Source organism: Eschrichtius robustus, chromosome 20 (genome assembly GCF_028021215.1).
Source record: "Eschrichtius robustus isolate mEscRob2 chromosome 20, mEscRob2.pri, whole genome shotgun sequence".
Taxonomy (NCBI): domain Eukaryota; kingdom Metazoa; phylum Chordata; class Mammalia; order Artiodactyla; family Eschrichtiidae; genus Eschrichtius; species Eschrichtius robustus.
In genome coordinates, this window is record NC_090843.1 from 12,865,547 (window position 1) to 12,887,365 (window position 21,819).

The 21,819-nt window shown below is 51.7% G+C and overlaps 1 protein-coding gene across 1 annotated transcript; it reads left to right on the top strand.

Annotated features, from left to right (window-relative positions):
* Positions 1 to 811: 811 nt before the first annotated feature.
* On the top strand, positions 812 to 21,779 carry NARF (nuclear prelamin A recognition factor). The gene is made up of 11 exons (XM_068529965.1): positions 812 to 923; positions 1,865 to 1,945; positions 4,964 to 5,107; positions 7,612 to 7,744; positions 10,637 to 10,771; positions 14,668 to 14,786; positions 15,382 to 15,511; positions 16,533 to 16,596; positions 17,532 to 17,669; positions 17,950 to 18,107; positions 20,113 to 21,779. Exons 1-11 carry the CDS (start codon positions 897 to 899, stop codon positions 20,352 to 20,354), a joined length of 1,371 nt encoding a protein of 456 aa, XP_068386066.1. The 5' UTR covers positions 812 to 896; the 3' UTR covers positions 20,355 to 21,779.
* Positions 21,780 to 21,819: the final 40 nt, after the last annotated feature.

Sequence of the window (21,819 nt, forward strand, 5' to 3'; positions counted from 1 at the left end):
GTTCTGGGACGTGGAATATACTTGAATGTTTTGCTGACCTCTGTGACTCCCCCCCAAGGTTAGGAGGAAGAAGGGTCCATTCCTGAGATTCCTGTTAACTGCTGGTGTTTGATAGAGACACCCTCATGGTGTTCTTCCAGGTGTATTTCTCATTTCCGATGGTACGATGACCATGCACAGACTTCATAAAATGTTCACAGTGGACAGAGTTCAGCATCTCCACTTAGCCCTGTATCCCCCCCACCACCCCCGGTTTGCTAGAGGCAGCGGAAGGACGCAGGTCCAGTACCACCGCTTCACAGGTGCCTCGCGCTCCCGACGGCGACACGTGCTCCCGACCCGCCGCGCGTGCGCACTGCCGCCCCGCCGGGCTACGTGACGCCTCTCAGGGCGGAAATGGCGGCGGGGCGGCGCCGTCTCGGCCGGCCCGAGCCCGGAGCGGGGCGCGCGTCTGGCGCCGAGCTGACGCGCCCGAGCGCCCTGGGAACGATCTCGGGCCGTCCCTTCGGCACGGTGAGCTAGCTCGCCCAGAGCCGCCGTCAGAGCCGAACGCCGCGGAAACCCACCTGGGAACCGGCAGTGGTCTCCGCGGGGGTCCCGCCCGCTCCGCCCCGCGTGCTCCTATTGGCTCCAGGGCCTGACCCGCCCCTTTCCCGCGGTCTCATTGGCCTAGGCAGAGCCCTGAAGCGTGGAGCCGCACCGCCCTCTACGCGCTCCTGTTGGTTCAGGCTTGTGGCTCGCTCGCTCCAGGAGCTTTCATTGGTCGAGCGGAGCGGCGAGGGGTGGGGCCGCGTCGGAGCGAAGACAACAAAGGGTGGCGGGCGGCGGGTGGGGGTGACCGCGTCTCCCGGTGCTCTGCTCAGGCCGCGCACCCGGACCTGCCAGCCCCGCTCCAGATGAAGTGTGAGCACTGCACGCGGAAGGTGGGCTCCGCGCGCTCGGGCCGGGGCGGGGTCCGGGGCAGGGTCTGGGGCCCGGAGGAGCCTACGCTCGCAGAGCCCGGGGCCTCGGGGGCGTCGGGAGCCTAGCAGCTCCGAGCGCCTCAGCCTCCGCCTTGTCGCTGACAGAACCTCCGGGCGCCGGCTCGCAGCTTCCGTTCTCGGGTGTGGAGGCCGCTGAGGGTGGGTCACCCGCGCGTCCGGTTCCCGCTCCCGTCTCCCGGAGGCGGCGTGACGTCGGGGCGCATGTCTATCCTTTCAAAGTACCTTCGAAGCCAAAAACCACCAGAAAAACCGACCAACCTTTGCTACCAGTCAGGGCACTCACAGCAAACACCATCCTTAGTGTGAATTAGCGATATGGTGATCAACAGTGTTTTGAGGGGGCTTTATGCTACCTAAAAACTTTAGTGCTTACAGTAACGAAAACGATACAGAAGTGCAGGAAGGAAACACGGGCTGGGCCTTCTGCTACCTGGGTAACCACAGTAACTGTGATAGCCTTACCCACTTATTTCTAGGCTGTGATGCACAGGGGGGGTTCTGTTTGTTTTTTCAAAATTGGATCGTATCATAAATGTTATTCCATCACTTGCTCTTTCTTTCATTCAACGTTATACAGGAGATACCTTTTCATAGCATTACACACAACCTTAGTTCGTTGTATTCCAAGTATACACATGTCCAGGTAGCCTGGCATTAATTTACCTGTCATGAGAGGCCACATTGCTTCTAGTTTTCATTTGCTGCAAACAATGCAGGTATAAAGGTGTGTATGGGTGTGTTTGTATGTCCACAATTATAAGTGCTTCTATTTCTGTAGAAAAGATTTTTAGACATGCGATGAATTCAGCAAGTATGTATGTTTTTTTAAATTCACAGAGTCAGATTAAAAGTTCTTTCATATGTTCCTTTGCCTTTTCAAGGAATGTAGTAAAAAAACAAAAACCGATGACCAAGAGAATGCATCAGTCGATGTACCAAGTCCAGCCCACGAGAATGGAGAGGCAAGTAGATTTTTCAGTTTTGTATCAGCCTGGAGTAAACAGCTGCTGCTGTTTTTCTCCTCTTTGGGGGCTCACATCACCAGGTATATCATTGCTGTAAGAAAGAAAGAAGCAAGAAATGCAGGGGCCAAACGTGCAGGTCAGTCAGTTGGAGGCACACGATCTTCAAGGTAAGTGCACGAAACAGCGTCTCTTCACAGAATACACCAAGCCAAAACATACCATGTTAGGGACAAAGAAAAATGTTGTCCTTGGCTGTTTATTAGAAATAGAGCTGTAATGTTTAAACTTCCTTTTTTTTTTTTTTTTTTTTTTTTTAGTGAAAAGTTCTATTCTGTAAGATGGGAGTTTAGGTAGGTAATTTATAAAATAATTCAGATTTCCTGATTCTGTAAGTTTATTTTTCTAATGGTTTCTTGTCTCAGTTCTTGAGTTTTTAAGTTTTCCTTAGCTAGTAGTGACAGTTTACAATTACTGGGTACATACCCTGAGCTGGGCGCTAGAGAAAGTGCTTTATACATGTGATCTCACTTCGTGCTCAGAATGAGCATTTCAAGTATGCCCTACTGTTGTCCCCCTTTTACAGAGAGAAGGATGCGGCACAGGGAGGTTAAGGTTATTTCTTCCCTTAAAAAGTACTGGTACCGGTTTTAGAAATGGAGAATTGGCAACATGGGAGAAGCAAGCAGCAGGTTTCCTCTTTAGTTTAGGAGTCCTAATACAACATTGAGTCAGACAGGCTTCGATCTGGTTCCCTCATGTACCAGTGCTGCTGTGTGCTCTGGTGACTGTACGGCTTAGTGAGCAGCAGGGGATGAGACAAGCACCCAGGGCACTGAGGCAGAAGAGAGGCAGGGAGCACCTGGGGCCCTGCAGCCCCAGAGCACCTGGCCTGGGGCCTCCCACACCCACCCTCTGGCTACACCACTTTGGACAGACATCTAATCCTGGGAGCCCCAGTTTCCTTATCAGTGACATGGGGAGTTGGGTTACTTCTCTCCCAGGGCTGTGGTAGCTGGGAGATAATGTGTGTACATGGCTTAAGTGGGCGCCCTGCCAGCACAATGGGAGGACCCCCTGATGGGAAGAGCCAGTCAGGAAAGTGGCTACTGGAGTGGGCCCTGAGGGTGGGGGATGTAGGGATGGGGTGAAAGCTCATCAGGCACAGGGAAGGTGTTAAGGGCAAGGAGACAGATTGGATGCATGTTTTAAGGCAGGTGGCTTAAGCTGACTAGAGTAGGGGAAGAATAGAAGGAAACTACTTGGGAGGCTGAGGGTGGTGAGGCCTGGGTGGGCCAGCCAGAGTGGCAGAAGCAGGAAAGGGGGCGCGGCACAGGGAGCTGAGTGCAGTTTGAGCTGCATGGACACTGAGCTTTGCAGGATATCAGTCTGGAGCTTGGGAGGGAGAGAGCTCCCTGGAGGCAGAGATTGGAGAGGTTGAGTAGGGGCCTGACACTGCTCTGAGAAGTGAGGCTGATTGGAGAGAAGGGCCGATGGATAGGCTTCTGCAGAGAATGCCCATGTTTAAGAGGCAGCAGGAGAAAGAGGAAGGACCGCAACAGGTGGGAAGGAACCAGTCCTGGCCCTTGAAAGCCTGCAGAAGGATGAGGATGACGGGGTGGCGTGTGGCTCGTAGGCCAGGAGGGAGCCCTGCTGCCCGTGGCAGCTCAGAGCGTGGTCCTGGGCGCCTCTGCAGGGGCAGTGGAGGCAGAACTCTCAGTGCTGCTCAACAGTACCTATTAGGCACCAGCTGTGTGCCAAGCCATGTGCTCCAGACCCTTGGAGCAGCAGCTCTGGCCCCACCTGGGGGCTTGTTCGAAGTGCAAAGCCTTGGGTCCTGTCCATACCTCCTGAATGAGCATCTGCAACATAACAAGGTCCCAGAGTGAGCGCTGCACAGTGACACCGGGGCACATGGTGGGGAGGGAGGTGACAGTGTGCACTCCTGTTCAGAGCTGCTGTGGACGGGAGGGCCACACCACCCCCACCCCGAGCCCTCTCTCACCAAATGTTTGAAAGAAGAACCAATGTACAACCATCAGGAGCTGTTGAAATGGCTCTAGTAGGCTTCAGAATATTCATTGTTATGAATTTATTTGTTGCAATGGCTCTAATAGGCTTCAGAATATTCATATGTTCATCCACCAAATATTTATTGAGTGCCTTCTGTACACAGGAGATGTCAGAGAACAGAAGGAAATGAGACAAGGTTGCTCCCTCAGAGCTTGCATTTCAGGGAAAAGGGGCAACACATAGATGCCAGGGGGTACTGTTCTGGCAGGTGTCTGCAAGGGTCCGAGGGGTGAGCCAGGCTCTCAGGGAGCATTTCCCTCAGGGAGACCCAGAGCAGGAAGGGCCAGAGTGGCTAGAGGTGAGAGCTGGGAGGAGTGACGGCGATGAGGGCCTCCAGCAGCGGAGGTGTGGCTTGTGTTCTGATGGACCTCTGCCTAGGGAGGGGGCTGCAGGGAGCAAGTGGGTGCAGGTGTAGCCAGGAGAAGACGAAGCAGCCAAGGGTTATTGTCTTGGCGTCTAAGGGAACAGAGTCACTGATGTGTGAGTTTGAGCGTCACAGCTCTGTGACGTGAAGGCCCTGTTGCCCACAGGTCAGCAGTGAAATACGTTAGTTCTAAGCCTCTCAGGGAGGCCAGTCTGCGGGCTTCCATGGGAGGCTTCTGTGGGGAGCCGTGGGACTGGGCAAGCTCAACAGGGAGTGCAGAGCAGGCCAAGGCAGGAGCCCCCAGTGGCAGCAGGGAGAGGCGTGGGGGCAGGAGAAGCCCAGAAGTTTAGCTCTCCTCCTGCCACATTTGACGGTGCTGGCCCGCTCCCCGCATATTGCCATCCGTGGGACCCTGGTACCATGGTGGCTGCAGCACCTGGAGCTCCAGGCCTGGCCTGGATGTCTCAGGGATTGTGCACTAGTTTTCTGTATTATGCTTGTGCTGTTACTTTTTCTAAAGAAGCAAGTATTAAAGAGTTTTTGTTGAAGAATCAGGCCAGAGCATCATCTTTCTTTCGTAGAAAGGAGAATTCCATAAATTGGCTGATGCCAAGATATTTCTGAGTGACTGCCTGGCCTGTGACAGCTGTGTGTCTGCAGAGGAAGGAGTCCAGGTTTCCCAGCAGAACGCCAAGGACTTCTTCCGAGTTCTGAACCTTAACAAGGTACGACATCCCGGGCGCTCTCTGGCGCCAGAGGTGGGTGGAGGTCAAGGTGAGGCATGAAGCCTCTGCTGGGGCTTGGGGAGTGCATCTTGACCCTGGCCCTGTGTTCCTTGCTGTAGTTGACCCTCTCCATAGCCCTGTCAGAACAAAACCGCACCCACAGTCACACTCCCTCATTGATGTGGGCAGCAGCTATGGCCGGCACCACTGACCAGGCTCCCCTGGCTTGGGGGAGGCCTCTGCGTGCTTGGTCATGGGATGGTGCGGCGGCTCAGCTGCTGCCGCTCTGCCTCTGGGGCATTCTCAGAGGCAGGGCTTCTGTCCTCACAGGCTCTGCAGCCTGGGGCAGGGCTGTGGTCCTTCAGCTCATCCCTGCAGACCCCCTGTACAGATGGAACTACTCAGTGTCACTTGTATTCCAGTAGTGACAGGAAGACAGGTGAAGGGGAAAGACAGGAAAGGCGGAGGCAGATGAGGCTGTAAAGCACATCTCTGTTCGCCCTCACTCTGGCCTGGGGTGTTTCTGTGCTCTCACAGCTGCTTCCCAGGAAGTGTGTGTACCGGCTCTACACACAGTGCTGGGCGCTTTGGCCCATGTGACAGTGCGGGTACCATGTGAGGCCCAGGTTGCTTTCTAGGTGTACTGACTACAGGTAACAAATTTTATCTTTTCCAGTCTGTGTATATCTTATTTCTTCTTCTGATGGTATTGTCTAGGACCTTTAAATCAACCTGAAATAACAGTAGTGATAAAAATAGTACTAATGTCAGGACTTCCCTGACGGTCCAGTGGTTGAGGCTCCACACTCCCAATGCAGGGATCGCAAGTTTGATCCCTGGTCGGGGAACTAAGATCCCGCATGCCACGTGTGGCGTGGCCAATTAAAAAAATAATAATAATAAAATTAAATTTAAAAAAATAGTACTAATGTTTTGTTTCAGACTTTAGTGGAAATGCTGGTAAAGTTTTACTATTAAATAGATGTTTGCAGAATCTTTTGCTATTAAAGAGATGTACATACTCATACCAATCAGCATTTTGGCTATAGAAAATGGATACCCAAGTCAAACTAGCATAAAAAGGAAATGCTTAGTTATTTCATGAAACTGAAAGCTTAGAAGTGGGAGAGGTTTTGGGTTTGGCTGAGTCAGTCAGTGCTGTCATCAGGAAAAAGCAGTTTCTATTTCCCTGCTGCCCTCGGCTCTGGGCTCAGGCTGATCCCCTCTTGGTCATAAATCGGCTCCCTCAGAGGAGGTGATATTTGAGTGAGAATGAAGTGAGGAGTGCGCCCTCGCAATTCCCTGGGCAGGGTGTCAGACAGAGGGGCAGGAAGTGCCGAGTCTGGCTCCTGAAGCTGGGGACAGACCACCCTCTGCCTTTCCTCCTCCATTAGCATTTGAAACTTGCACCCCCTTGTTCCTGCTTCCAAATTTATATTAGGATGCTGCTGGTCACAAACCACAGAAACCATGCCTGGCTGGCTTGGGCATCATAGGAGTTTGTGAGGGAGCTGGAGGTCAGTGTGTGCCAGCTTGGTGCCCTGATGGATTTGTTGGGTGTGGGCTTCCCAGGCGTCACATGAAGGTGAAATCCCATCCAGAGGAGACAGGCAGCCTCAGCATTGTCTCGCCTGAGCTTCGAGGCAGGGCATGGGGACAGGACCAGACTGTCCTGTCTGTGACCAGTCCACAGGTAGACTGTGGTGGAAGGTGACCACTGAACACCTCTGTCCAGGTTTCCACTTTTCCTAATTTGCAGGCAGTGTCTGACCTGAACAGTCTCTGTCATGATAATCCTACATCTTCTCTCCTCTAATCCCAGGTCAAGGGATCCCACTGCTGACTTTCTAACGCCCGACATGCTTGCTCATGCTGCTCCCCTGGGTTACATCCTGCGTGTCCATGATGAGTCAGCACACTTCTAAACTCAATTTGTTCATATTTTTCTAGGGATTTCTTCAACTGCCAGGATCTAGTTTTGGATTCAGGCTGTGATAGCCTGGTTTCACGCTTGTTTCTTTGGTACTTATTAAAGACTTCACAGAAAATGAGGATCATCTACTACTTAAAAATTTGCTAAAATTTGCCACTAAGTGACCTGGGCTTGAGGTCTCTTGGGGACAGACCTCAGGGCCCCATTTTCATGTATTTTCATTGTTATGGATCATTTCAGTTATTTACAGTCCAATATTGTACGTAACTTTTATTTTTCCTTTAAATTTATCCATTTTCTCCAGATGTTTGCATTTATGTATAATATCGATATATATATTTTTGATTTAATAGTGTTCTTAAAATTGATAAAATCTCTTGGAATGTCTCATTCTTTTCATTCTCGTTTTTTTTTCCTTTTTCTTTGTGCTTGCCAGTGTCTTGTATATTTTATTAGTTTTTCCATAGGGCATCTATTACATTCTGTTTGTTCTAGACTTTTCATGAAGGTATCTTACTTTCACTCCCTGTGTAATCACCACACGTCCAATGTTCTTCTCTGTTTCTCCTAGAAATGTGATACCTCAAAGCACAAGGTGCTGGCAGTGTCGGTATGTCCTCAGTCTCTGCCTTATTTTGCTGCTAAATTCAGCCTCAGTGTGACTGATGCATCCAGAAGACTCTGTGGCTTCCTCAAAAGTCTTGGTGAGGTGCCTTTTGATATTATTTATAGCAAATAAATTTGATTTAATTTGAATTTGTAACTTGAGTTTTTAACTGCCCTTTTAATCTCTAGAGTTCAATTTTCAAGGGCACAAGATAGGTAAGAACTTCCATGAGAGTTTTGTGGAACATAAGAGGACCGTGCCTCTGACCCATGCATGGTAGGCTGGTGTCACTTACTCTCTTGCCATGCAGATGGGTGTTGTGTTACAGCCGGGGCTGGCCCCTCCGGGAACAGCAAATGACCATCTTAGGGCACGTAGCTGGGGACACCTGGGACCCACACTTGCCCAGCAGTGTCGAGTTGCCTGGCTCATAGGGGTTACAGAGGGTGTTTATTTGATGGAGAATCACATCTACAATGATTGGCGTCTGGTTTCCCAGGAAGCTCTCTGAAGAGCAGAGTAGGAAGGGAATGGGCTATGTCCTTTGTGTGAAGCATGAAAGGTCAGTACATGAGGACTCAAATGTGAATGAATACTAGAGTAATACTGCCTCAAACAGCGATAAGAATGCTTCTGTCTTGTCTGTCATGTCAGACTAGAACTTCCCCTCCAACCCAGAGTGTCCTACAGGTGGGCTCAGAAGAGGAGAACTTGAGCCATTTGCCAAATAAGAGTTTTTACTGTTCCTCAATGGATTTTTAAAGATGCAAATGCATTGGGATTACTAATAAAGTAAGATGACACGTAGAGTAAATGTCCTCGCACCGGTCTGCCTGCCTCACTGCTCCGTGTTGCTTTCCACGCGGAGCTGTTTCTCGGTGCACTGCCTGCCACAACCAAAACTAAGGCTGCAGCTACCAGCGTGGACTCCTTAAGTCATCCTTCATGCTTTTAATCTTAAAAAGCCTAAGTTTAGCTTAGTTTTACCAGAGATCAAAGTTATTAGATGCTCTGTCTTCTCATAGGGAAAGGCCCTATTTTTAGGGGGGGGATTTTTAAAAAATAAATAATTGGACATTATATGTTAATAAAGAAAATATATCCACAGTGAAGCTGATATTTTTAAGGTAACTCTTTAAGGTGACACAATATTTATAATATTTCTTTTTTTTAATTATTTTTTATAAATTTATTTTTATTTTTGGCTGCATTGGGTCTTCGTTGCTGCGCGCGGTCTTTCTCTGGTTGTGGCGAGCTGGGCAACTCTTCATTGCAGTGCACGGGCTTCTCATTGCGGTGGCTTCTCTTGTTGCAGAGCATGGGCTCTAGGAACACGGGCTTCAGTAGTTGTGGCACGTGGGCTCAGTAGTTATGGCTCGTGGGCTCTAGAGTGCAGGCTCAGTGGTTGTGGCGCACGGGCTTCATTGCTTCTCGGCATGTGGGATCTTCCTCGGCCAGGGATCGAACCTGTGTCCCCTGCATTGGCAGGCGGATTCTTAACCACTGCTCCACCAGGGAAGTCCCTATAATATTTCTTTCTAAGAATAACTGGCTGCTTTTAAGGTTTAGACCAGCTGCAGATATTAAAATTATTTGCTTGCTTTATTGTATTGTAATTATTATTATTTTTTTTTAATTTATTTATTTATTTTTGGCTGTGTTGGGTCTTTGTTGCTGCGTGCGGGCTTTCTTTAGTTGCAGCAAGCGGGGGCTACTCTTCATTGCGGTGGCTTCTCTTGTTGCAGAGCACAGGCTCTAGGCGCGTGGGCTTCAGTAGTTGTGGCACGTGGGCTCAGTAGTTGTGGCTCGCGGGCTCTAGAGCGCAGGCTCAGTAGTTGTGGCGCACGGGCTTAGTTGCTCCACGGCATGTGGGATCTTCCCGGACCAGGGCTCGAACCTGTGTCTCCTGCATTGGCAGGCGGATTCTTAACCACTGTGCCACCAGGGAAGTCCCTGTATTGTAATTATTGAAAGCACATTCTTTTGTCTTAGGTTTATTTTCCAATATTAAGAACTTATTTGCAGTAACATGGATGGACTTGGAGGGTATTATGCTAAGTGAATTAAGTCAGACAGAGAAAGACAAATACCGTGTGATATTTCTTATATGTGGAATCTAAAAAAATATAATAAGCTAGTGAATATAACAAAACGGAAGCAGACTCACAGATATAGAGAACAAACTAGTGGTTACCAGTGAGGAGAGGGAAGGGGGGGAGGGACACTATAAGGGTGGGGGGTAAAGAGGTACAAACTATTAGGTATGAAATAAACTGTAAGGATATATTATACAACACAGGGAATATAGCCCCCCAAAAATTGTTTTTTGGCCACGCCATGCGGCTTGCAGGCTCTTAGTTCCCTGACCAGGGATTGAACCCGGGCCATGGCAGTGAGAGTGCTGAGTCCTAACCACTGGACTGCCAGGGAATTCCCTATAGCAAATATTTTATAATAACTATAAATGGAGCATAACCTTTAAAATATGTGAACCACTATACCATACACCTGTAACTTATATAACACTGTGTATCAACTATACTTCAGTTTTAAAAAAAGAAAAATATTTATTAAAAAAAAGATAGCTAGTTAAAAATCAACATAATAAAGGTATGCTCAGCCAGTTTACTCATTTTGTTTATTTTAAAGATATCAAAGACCATTACAGACTGGAATTTAATTTAGCCAGTGAATTGGAAGAGAATACTGCTGGTACCATGTAATATTCCATTAATTTATATATGGAGTACGGTAAGGTGTTTGTGTACATGTAGAGGGGAAAAGAGGAAGCAGGAGAGAGAATATATATGTTTTATTGTGAAAAATGATACGTGCTGTTGTTTGAAAGAGTAAAGGGCATAGTCCCCTACTTCGGCAGCTAGCGATGCTTGTGGAGTCTGCCCTTTCAGTTCGTCGCTGAGACTCCAGACCCTGAGAATAGATCCCACATTCTGTGATGTGGAGCCGAATGCGCCTCTCTTCCCTGCAGGGGTGCAATATGTCTTCGATACAACAATCGCTGCAGATTTCAGCATCCTGGAGAGTCAAAAAGAATTTGTGCGTCGATTCCGCCAGCACAATGAGGAAGAGCCCACGTTACCCATGCTGACCTCTGCCTGTCCTGGTGAGCACAGGGCCTGCGGCTGGGCCTCTGGGTGCCTGAAGCACCTTTTCACATCAGTCTGCGTTTGGGGGCAGGCCTAGGCAGTGGATGAGGTCAGGTGTCAGTGGGTCTTGGGGAGGAGTTTGAGCCTTGAGTAGTTTTACATCGACCAACATATTTATTAAAAGTATGACATATTTCAAATGTCCAAACAATTATAGGTAATATGAACACCCATGGATCTTTTGCCAGCTTAAATAGAAATTACATGATAAAAAATATTTCTTTACATTAATACTAGATTCCATCCTGGAGCACTTTTTTTTTTTTTTTTTTTTCTGGAGCACTTTTTAAACCAGTCTTTAATTAGTTTTATTATATAGAGCTTGGTGCCTGAGGTAGAGAAATTTTATCACAGGTTTTTTAATTCTGGAAAAATAGAAAGTTTTGGAATAAGAAAATGTTTAAAAATGATGCATAAGGGAAGGGAGGAAGTGCTGTACTGGTAAGTGACATTTAGTGAAAAAATTATTTCTAGATAAATCAGGTCTGTGAGAGCCCCGTTATGGTCTACATAATCTTAGGTTTTTGTTCACGTTTCTATTCTCAGTTTATCCCTCCTCCCCCACCATGGTTCCAAATTTTTCTAGCATTTTACATGTCACCCATCAATCGTTAGGATTATGATTTAATAAAGTTGAATGTTGACATTATGGTTGCTTAGAATTTGGAAATACTTTCCACCCACTCGTAAAACCATGGAAAGGAAATTTGCCATCTGTCCAAGAGGCCCATGGATTGATTCATTAACTGAGCGATGTTGTTCAGCAGCCCACGGGCTGGTGAGAGGTGATCAGCATCAGGTGAGGCTTATTTCCGGTGTGTAGGTTGTCCTCCTGGAAAGGTGACCCCCCACGTGGATGCTCCCAGCTCTCCAGGCGTGTCAGGCAGTTTCTGTATCCAGAGTCTACGTATAAACTGACTCTAAATGCACACTTTGCTGGGCTGTGGTGTCCACTTCTGCGTTTACGTCCTTGTAGGTGTTTTTGCAGCTGCTTAGGAGTAGATATGCACAGCTGAGGTCTCGGGGAACCACCTGGCTCTCCAAGGGCACTGCAGAGGTGCCCCTGCCCCTGGGATCCCAGCACCGGATCCTTGTGGGGCCCTCACTCGATGCCACACAGCCAGTCACTGTGGCTCATTCCCACCCATCCAAGGAAGAGGCAGTATAAAATGACCCGAGCTCGGCACGTGCCCCCAGGGCGGTGGTTCCAGACTTCCCATTTCACGTTCCTGTCAGCAGGATCACAGGAATTCCTGTGCTGTCCTGACACCAAAACCTTCAGATAGCGATGGATTCCTTATGTGGGAGGCCCTGTTGGGATGGAGCCTGGAACAGAAGCCTCCACTCCTGGCAGGAACTAGCCCTGCTGACCTGGGTAGTAAGCAGGTAGTTGATTCCTGCAGAAAGCAATGAGCCCTCTGTCCTTGGAGTGAGCGCAGCGCTGGTGGAGACCTGGGCTGTCTGCTGTTGCTGCAGACCAGCCACTCCCCCTCCTCCAGCTTGGTGTTTGCTGCATTTGGTGGTCTCCTTGAGCTGCTCAGGGCTGTTTACTCGTGGGTTTGGAGCTTCTCCAAGTTTTCTTCCTAGATAATGATGCATTTTCCTTCGGGAGCTCTTCGTAGCTAAGCCAGTCAAAACTGTAACTGTTGTTCAGGTTTATGCCACCTCTCAAATTCAGGGAGATGAGGTGAGATCTGGTTCGGACCTAACCCTTTTCTAGAGTTTGGTGCTGACATTTTGCTTCCCTATGACAACTTAGGGAAATTAAAACAACACCAAGTCGGATGATTTGACCTGGCGTGCAGAATCAGGCTATAGGTGGTCCTGGACTGACTCGCCAGGCTTCTGCACGCAGGGTCCCTATGTCCCAGTCGTGCTTCCTCAGACTGGAGGGCAGCACATCCAGGCCGGGATAGGGACATCTGGGCAGGCCCTTGCTGCCCACAAGCCGATGGAGCACCACCTTGCCAATGCACCTTTGCCCACTGGGGGTGGGTGGGAGAGGGGGTATTGAGCTGCTCAGTTCTGGACATGCTCATGGGCCTTGGGCTTTGTGATATCCTGCCAAGAGCACTCATTGAGCTGAAGTGTGGGAAGTAATCTCTCCAACCCAGCAGAGTGTCTGGAGAGCGGGAACCTTGTGCCAGGCACTTCTCTGAGCAGGTTCCCTTTCTGCCTTCAGAGAGGGTCACTGAGAAGAGGTGGGTTGTCTGACAGGGTGAGATTTGGGTGCCCTATCCACACCCATGCTGCCACCAATTGGGGGGCCAGCGGGGCTTACGAAGCCCCACGCTGGTGCTGGTAGCAAGTTCTGATCAGGGGTGCCCATGAGAAAGTGCTAGCCTGTCTGGTCTCCTATGCGAGGTGCTGCGGACCCTGTGACCTGGTTCCTCCTCTTCATCCCTGTTTGGTCCTCTTCCCCGCCCTGGCCAGGAGGTTCTCCGGGGCCCTGGCTCCTACTGCCTGGTGTTCTGCCTGATCTTTTGCGAGGCCTTCACAGCACATAGCACGCTCGCCCGCAGCATGGAGCTGGGGTCTGCCTGAAAGCCGAGTCTGCAGGTGCGGGCACTGGCACTGAGACCAGGGTGCACAGGGGCCTTACAAAGCCAGACCTGTGGTGGGAGTGGCCTTGGGCCCGCAAACGCTCAACGACCTTTGATAGTGTTTCTTTTTACTTATTTATTTATTGGCCGCGCCGTGCAGCTTGTGGGATCCTAGTTCCCCAACTAGGGATTGAACCTGGGGCCCCGGCAGTGAAAGCGCTACATACTAACCACTGGACCACCAGGGAATTCCCTAGTTTTTCTTTTTTAATGTGAACCATTCCATGTACACGTGCAGAGGCTGGGAACGAGGGGAGCCATCCTCCAGCAACATTTCTCTTAGGGGCTTCTGCTGGTGACCATGGACATTTCCTGAGTATGCTCAGGCCTGCAAGCAGGTGATGGCTGTGGTTTGAGTTTGTTCAGATGGATTGGCTGGTGCTTGCCGTTCCTCCTTCCGGGAGTGGGCCTGGGGAGGGTTCTGGTGGGCAGCTTGTCTCCAGGCTTCCTCGCCCCCCGCTCCCCCCCGACACCCCTTTCATGGTGCTGTGGTGTGCACACCAGTCTGTAGGATCAGCAGCGTCACCGGACGCTCTCCCCACCAGGTCGTGCCCAGCGGGAGAAGGGAGCAGGCTGTTGCTCCTGCAGGTTGAGCTGCTGGCTGTGTGGTCCGCTGACCTTTCTGACCTGCAGTCCACCCCGGAATCTGTGGCAGCGGTGGTGCATTCACAAGGCATTGTGGGAGTCAGTGACTCAGGGGAAATGCTAAGGACCATGCTGGGCATGCCGTGGGCACGCTGCAGGTTGCGCTGCTTATTGTGCATTGCTTGGAGAGTGTGGGTTTCTCGTATTTCATTGTCCTAAAAGTGGGCAATTACTGGGCTGTTAATTTCCAATAGGTGAGTGAAGCTGGGTGGGCCTGGTGGCCATTGGCTTCTGTATGAGCTGTGGCCACCCATCCTGGCTATGAGAACAACTTTGCAGCTGGCAAGGTGGAGCTGGAACCAAGCCACCCAGGACACCACCTCGTAGCTGCTCCTCCAAGCTTGTTCTCAATTTGGGGAGACCTGCAACCCCAGCTCTTACCTTCCTCTTGCTCTGTTCTCTATGGTCTGGGGCCGAGGGAGGCGCGCATTCCCAGCACCCTCCAGTTTTGTGGCAAACGCACCTGGGATTCCCGTGGCCGAGCCGCTGAGGAGAGGCGGCCTGGTCAGAGGGAGCCTGTCACGCACTCCTGAAAGAAGACGTGTCCTGCTCTACTCCGGGTGAGGCAGCCACGAGGAGCTGACACGGGGCCCTTCCCTCCTCAGGCTGGGTCCGATATGCTGAGCGGGTGCTAGGTCACCCTGTCACCCCCCACCTCTGCACTGCCAAGTCTCCCCAGCAGATTATGGGATCCCTGGTGAAGGACTACTTTGCCAGACGGCAGGTAAGCCGGCCTCTTCCTGAAGGGCAGCGTGCAGGTCAGGCGACGAGCTTCCATGTGCGGACAGGTGCTGATGGGAACTGAGGGTAAGCGAGGGAGGGCAGGGGAGGTTCCACCAGGCATGCACGGTGGTCTCAGCCCCAGGCTCTGCTGATTGAGGGGGCATCCAGACACCTGGTCACTCAGCTTCCAGCTTCTGGCATTGCCACCAATTCCTGCTCAGTCGGGGGCACGGAGAGGGGCGGCCTGGTCTCTTGGGAAGCATCTGGAAAGTCTGCGGGGAAAATGGCTGGGTGTTCATTTACAGCCCAGCAGTGGCTTGTTGTCACGATGTTTGGTCACCATGTGCATAGTTCAGGGGAAACAGGCCAGCTTCTGGCTTCTCCCTGTGAGTGTCCAGGCAGCAGGTCTTGAGCGAGGTGGTGCCGTGGGTGGGCTTGGGGGTGCTGCGGCTCAGGAACTAGGTCTGTGGGAGCCGGGGCTTGGACCCCGAGAAAGCACCAGGCCTGCTCCCTTGCGGCATGTTCTGGCTCCAGTGCGTTAAGCTGCCCCCTCCCTTCTGCACGGCCCCCAACGTGGATTTGCTTTTCCTGCACAGAACCTGTCCCCAGACAAGATTTTCCATGTCATCGTGGCCCCTTGCTATGACAAGAAGCTGGAGGCCCTTCAGGAAGACGTTCTCACGGCCTCGAGGGGTTCCCGGGGCACTGACTGTGTACTAACCTCAGGTGAGGGTGGGGACTCGGGAAAGGCAGCAGGGGGAGGCCAGCCCCGCGGCCGGTGCGTGTCCACGGTGAGGGCCTGATACCCAACCACACTGGGGACACGGAAGCTTCCTCCTTCAGAGCAAAGCAGAAAGCACATGTGTGACCGGGGACATTGCTGGGGGACTCCTCGTTGAGGCCCTGCCCCTGGACTTGTGCAGAGAGGCCGCAGCACCTTCTCAGTGTTGGGATGGGAGTGATTCCCTGGAATCCTCAAGAGCCATTCAGAATGCTGCCATCAGTTGAGAGGTAGATTAAGTCTTTGCTGAAGCCCAGGTGGGTGTACTTTAAATGGCCTTGAAAACAGGTCCCTACGGCATGGAGGCAGAGTGGCTGGCTCTCTGGCAACCTCCGAGGACAGTGGGTCCCCTGACCAGAAACTCACTCCCCACGTGGAAGCCCGTGGAAAGGTCCCCACCGCACAGGCTCCTATGGCGGTGACGGGGGTGAGTGGGGTGGGAGAGCCTCAGCCACAGCCCTCTGCTCACCTTAGATGATGGGTTTTCCTAAGAAGCACACTCGGGCATCTTTTCTTTGAATACAGTAGATTTTTACTCTTTTTCACAGATGTTCAGTCTTCTCACACATACCTGACACCACAGCAGTTGGTTCAGGATACACCCTTAGCGTTAAGGGTTTCTTCAGGATCCCTTGTGCAAAGGGAGATACAAAAGTGGTCCTGATTTTCGATCGGTCTTGTTGCAGATAACTGTCATCCTATCCACATGAAAGCTTTCCACTCAGGAAACAAAAACACCGGGAGACGTTTGTAGAAGCCCCCGTTTCAGGGCAGAAGGAGGAATTAGACTCTTCCCTGGCATTTCATCAGTGTTACTTTGCATCTGTTGCCTGTGACAGGCGTGATGACCAAGGTCATTGTAACCTAGAATGTTCTCCGGGGGAAGGAGGTGACACCGGGAACAGCTCCTGAGGAAATGTGGGCCATGTCCTGTCACGGCATCTTACGTCGCTTCTTTGTCTGTAGGTGAAATCACTCAGATGATGGAACAAAGTGACCTCTCGGTGAGAGACGCTGCTCTGGACACTCTGTAAGTGGCTTTGCAGGGAGGGGCACCCTTGCACCTTGGGGGCCTCCTGTGTGACCTTGTGACCTCTGCCAGGTGCATGTCCCAAGGCCTCCCTCCTTTACAGTAAGGCCATGTGCCACACTGAGGCATGGGTGTGGTGAGGCCCCTGGCCTGGGGGGCCACTCCCTTTGTTGCCCCACTACGTACGACCCTTGGCTCTGCATGCACGCGCAGCACCATGGAGTGGACACCGTTCACCTGGTGGTCTGACGTGGACACCAGCACCCCCCACTCCTGAACTTCACATGTTCCTGACGTTACACCTGGACCTACTGGGGGATGGGGGGGCACCTCCAGACACAGAGTGGCTCCCTCAGGTCCGTTTGCCCAAGAGCAGCAGACTGGGTTTCTGCCATCAGTGGTGACCCCAACCACTGACCGCACTCCTGCTGCATCCTGTTCCCCAGAGTGCACACAGACTGCAAGAGCACGCGGGGGCCACAGGGCACACACGGGCTGCGCAGCAGATCCTCCCAGCAGTGATGTCAGGCCCACGTGTGGCCCTGGTGTGGAAGGCGGACCATAAGCATAGGATGTAAGCGACTGGTGTGCCTGTGGCCAGAGCCCATGCTTGGGCCCAGGCTGACCCAGAGGCCTCGTCCTGGCCGGGCACAGACGGTGTGCCCTCTCAAGTGGCCCTCAGATGCCTAGTTCTTGTGCCCCGAGTTGTGAGGTTCTAAGGGTTGTACCTTGCCACACATGCAGCCAGAGGAAAGGAGTCATTCGGGCAGTGGTGGGCACGCCTGCACCTGCAGGCTTCACGTCAGCCAGTGAAACCCAACACAGATGAGGTTTTTGCCCAAAGTCTAAATACTTGTAAAGGTTTTCGCGACCTTGGATCATAAAACTTAGGGAGTTGGATTTAACTCTTGCTGTCACTTTTCCTGCCTGGTGAGGTTTGGAGACATGAAGGAAGAGGAGGTTAGGCGCCATGACGGAGCCAGCTCCGACGGATACCTGGCGCACATCTTCAGACACGCGGCCAAGGAGCTGTTCAACGAGGACGTGGGGGAGGTCACCTACCGCGCCCTGAGGTGCGTGGGGCTGGGGTGGCCTCTGTCTGTCTGCCTGTGTGGTCAGCGCTGCCTGTCAGGTGTAAATTCTATAAATAGGATTCCCGCCCCCCAAAGCCAGCTGCAGGTCCGGGAGGGAGGTCCTATTTATAGAACTTACACCAGTCAAGATCGAAAGGCCTTTTATGTGTTATTCACAGACTTTTAAATTTTGCTGACACTCCAAATTTAGATTGGAAATAATCCTCAAACCACAGAGGAAGGACCCTACAGATCAAAGTCTGTGTTGTTGATTTTATAGGAACAGAGACTTCCAGGAGGTCACCCTCGAGAAGAGCGGGGAGGTTCTCTTGCGCTTTGCTGCTGCTTATGGCTTTCGAAACATCCAGAACGTGGTCCTAAAGCTGAAGAAGGGCAAGTTCCCGTACCACTTTGTGGAGGTCCTCGCCTGTGCCGGGGGTAAGACTCAGGGGCCCAGGCTGAGCTGGGCACCTCCGAGCCCTGTAGGAAACAGGCCCTATTGGCCACCCCCAGCCTCACTCAGCTCCAAGGGCTTTGTGGGAGTGTGGATGCTGCCCTGGTGGTTGTGGCGTGATGGTCCCTCTCCTTCCCTCACACCCACATATTGGAAAGTGCAGGCTGGGAGATGTCACCTTGGAAAACCTCTTGGGGACATGGTCCCAGAGAAGAGTTGCTTGGCTGGCACCAGCTGAGAGCCGGCTCGTGTGGCAACTGGTGTCGAGAACACCGAGACTGCCCGGTAGCTTGAATGGCCCCTACCTCCTCCAGCCAGGTTTGTCAGTGAGTGATGGGAGAGACCCGTGTGATGGATGGAGGCCCATGAGAGGGGGTAGGGGTCCCGCAAGAGGACCTGCTGGTAGAGTCGGGCAGGAGGGGAGCGTGCGGCCCTGACCCTGACCCTGACCCTGACCCTGACCCTATGGCCCATCAGGCCCCTTGGTGGTGATAGAGCCAACTCAGAGAGGGGGTCAGGGATGTCTGTGCCATTCTGGGGTGGGGGGTGCCCACAAGATACGCAGGTGGAAATACCTGGGGGGTGGGGCGGATCCAGGTGCGAGACGGGCTCAGGGAGAGGAGGCCCCAGTGCGGGTGGCTGAGGGCAGAGAGGCGAGCGCTGGCCGTGGGGGATGGGCAGCCTTGGGGACCGCGCTCCAGGGACCAGGACACGGAGGGCAGATCCCATGGTCCAAACGGAGGAGTGGACAGGAGATGAGGACGAGGAGGCAGCGGGGGAGCTATGGTCTTGAGGGGTCCATGCAGGCCCTCCAGGAGAGGCACCCCATACCTGCATGCCGATCAGGGTAGAGGCTCAGCAGGACTCCCTTGTGCCCTGTAGTTAGAGCATCAGCTGGGGGAGCAGGAGCCGGGATCTGAGGAGAGAGAAGCAGGCCCCTGGGGAAGTGAGACGTGAGGTCCAGAGGGCAGCTGTTGGGTGCAGCCAAGGGATAAGTGGAGGGAGGTTTGGAAATTTGCTGCAGGTTCTTTTATTTTTATTTTCATGTTTTTATTTATTTATTTATTTGGCTGTGCTGGGTCTTAGTTGCGGCATGCAGGATCTTTGTTGCTGCGTGTGGGATCTTTTAGTTGCGGCATGCTGGATCTTTAGTTGCAGGCATGTGGGATCTTTAGTTGTGGCATGCAAACTCTTACTTGTGGCATGTGGGATCTAGTTCCCTGACCAGGGATCAAACCCAGGCCCCCTGCGTTGGGAGCATGGAGTCTTAACCACTGGACCACCAGGGAAGTCCCGCTGCAAGTTCTCTTAAATGAATTTTTATCTTACAAGTCATGACATCATCTAACACGTTTGAAAATAAGTAGCACCAATACGTAGGAGGCATGTTCTTTATTCAGGCCGAGGTGTTGGGGTGTTGGGCTCCTTTCTGGGCTTATGGGTCTCCATCCACCGTCCCCCTCCCCTGTGCAGCCCAGATGTGGATGCACACACTAAAGCACTATGCAGACACCAGTGATTTAGCTGTTCATTAATAATTTCTATGCTCTCCTGGTTTTGATAAATTTCAAGAGAAACTGGAAATCCAGATTTGCATACATAGCCACTCAGTTCTAAAAGGTTGGCAAGTTATTTCGGCTTTAGGTAAAAACATTTCATGGGTAATGTGAATAGGAGAGAATAGGAAGCACCAGGGACTGTGAGCCTGTGACCGGGGTCTTGGGGCCCAAGGTCCAGCTCGAGGCTCTGGCCACGAGACACTGCACACTGCTGTCATTCCTCTCCTCTTCCAGAACCATCTTCACTTTAAGATGAAAGGTGGGGGACTTCCCTGGTTGTCCAGCAGTTAAGACTGCGTGCTTCCACTGCTGGGGGCGAGGGTTCGATCCCTGGCCAGGGAACTAAGATCCCACACGCCATGTAGTGCGGCCAAAAAAAAAAAAAAAAAAGGTGAAAGGAGGGAAAGAGTAAGCTTCCTTTGTTTTTCAGGATGCCTTAACGGCAGAGGCCAAGCCCAGACCGAGGATGGGTGCGTGGACAAGGCCCTGCTGCAGAAGATGAAAGGCATCTACACTGACATCCCCGTGCGGCTCCCGGAGACCAGTGCCCATGTGCAGGAGCTGTACCAGGAGTGGCTGGATGGCACCGACTCCCCCCGAGTCCAGGAAGCCCTGCATACCGCGTACCAGGGCCCAGGGCATCCTGCTAACAGCCGAGACATCAAGTGGTGAAGGTCGAGGAGGCTGGGAGGCAGGCCTGTCAGCTGCCTGAGGATGGAGGAGCTGCCACGTGTGGGTATCAGAGACACTGGAAGAAAACAGCTCAGCTTTTCTCTTACTACTTTGGTTTTTCAGAATTCTCTGCTACCCCCATTTGTCAGCAGCCCCCTCCCTCAGTTCGATGAGGTGCTATCTTCGTAATATGTATGTGATTGGAATATTTTAATGTGAGAGAAGGGTGCCCCAATTTGAGTTCCCTTTAAGACTGAAAAATTCCAAAGAACAAGAATGGAGACAGAGTACTGTCTTCTGGGCTTAATAAAAATCCGGAAAGTGTCCTGTGAACAGCTGAGACCCCGGAAGTTCTGATTCACATGCCTCAGAGAGATTTGATGTGGAAATGACAGGAAGCGGGCAGGCTGCAGGGGTCTATGGTCTATGGTCAATAAGTTGGCTCTTATTTTTACCCACTTATTTTATTCATAAAAATGTTTTTGCCAGAATGTGAATAAACTTCATCCTTTGGGAATCAGGGGGCTCATAAATATGAATCTGGATTTTCAGCTTTTCTTGAGAAAAAGTTCTGGCAACAGTGGGCCGCGTTCCTCACTGCTGTGGTGTCCAGAGTGCAGTAACAGCCGCCTCCTGGGACCAGACCCTCTAACTGTGGGCCCTGCAGGCTCTGGCAACTTATGTCCCAAACTCATGCTTTCACATTCAGTCTTTAAGTGAACTCACCTCGAGGCAGAGGGAGGCCTGCGAAAGGTGACAGGTGTTACAGATGGAAGGACGGAGGGGCAGCTGCCCTGCTCAGGCCAGGCTGTGTGGTCGGCAGTCAGCCTCCTCCATCCTTCCCTGGGTGGGGTCAGGCAGGTGACGGCCCTTCTGACCCTGAACTTGGGTGAGGCAGCTTCCTGATGGTCCAGCCTCTCCTCGTTCTCCTCCCCGGCGTCCTTCCCACACACCGTGGGCCTGGCTCGTCCACGGGGCTCAGTGAAGCCTCGGTGGCTCCTGACGGGACTCCCCCACCTGGCATGTAGTGCTCATGTGAGCTCGCCTTAAAGAAAGGTGGAAGAGAGCAGTTTACCCACAAACAGAAAGGGCTAGCAAAGAATTGGAAATTATGGAATCATGGAACTCCATGTCAGGGCTCATCCTGTGAAAGACGTCTGTGGATAGGCCTCCAGTTGGTTGTTCAAAGCACTTGAATTTTGTTATCATGGGTGGTGACGTTCTTCTTGGATCCCTCAGTGCTGTAAAGCCTGAGCTGTTAGATTTCCTTCATCTACTCTATGTTGTATTGTACCTGTATACCTGTCTGGGTTGACAACTGGATATAATGTGTGAAATTGTATATTTTTTGCTTTCAACCTATATATAATTGGGTTTCTATCCTCTACAGTAACTGATTATGGAATAAACACTTGAAGAGTGTCTGAGTGTGGAGAGTGCGTGAACCAGATGCTGACTCCCCAGC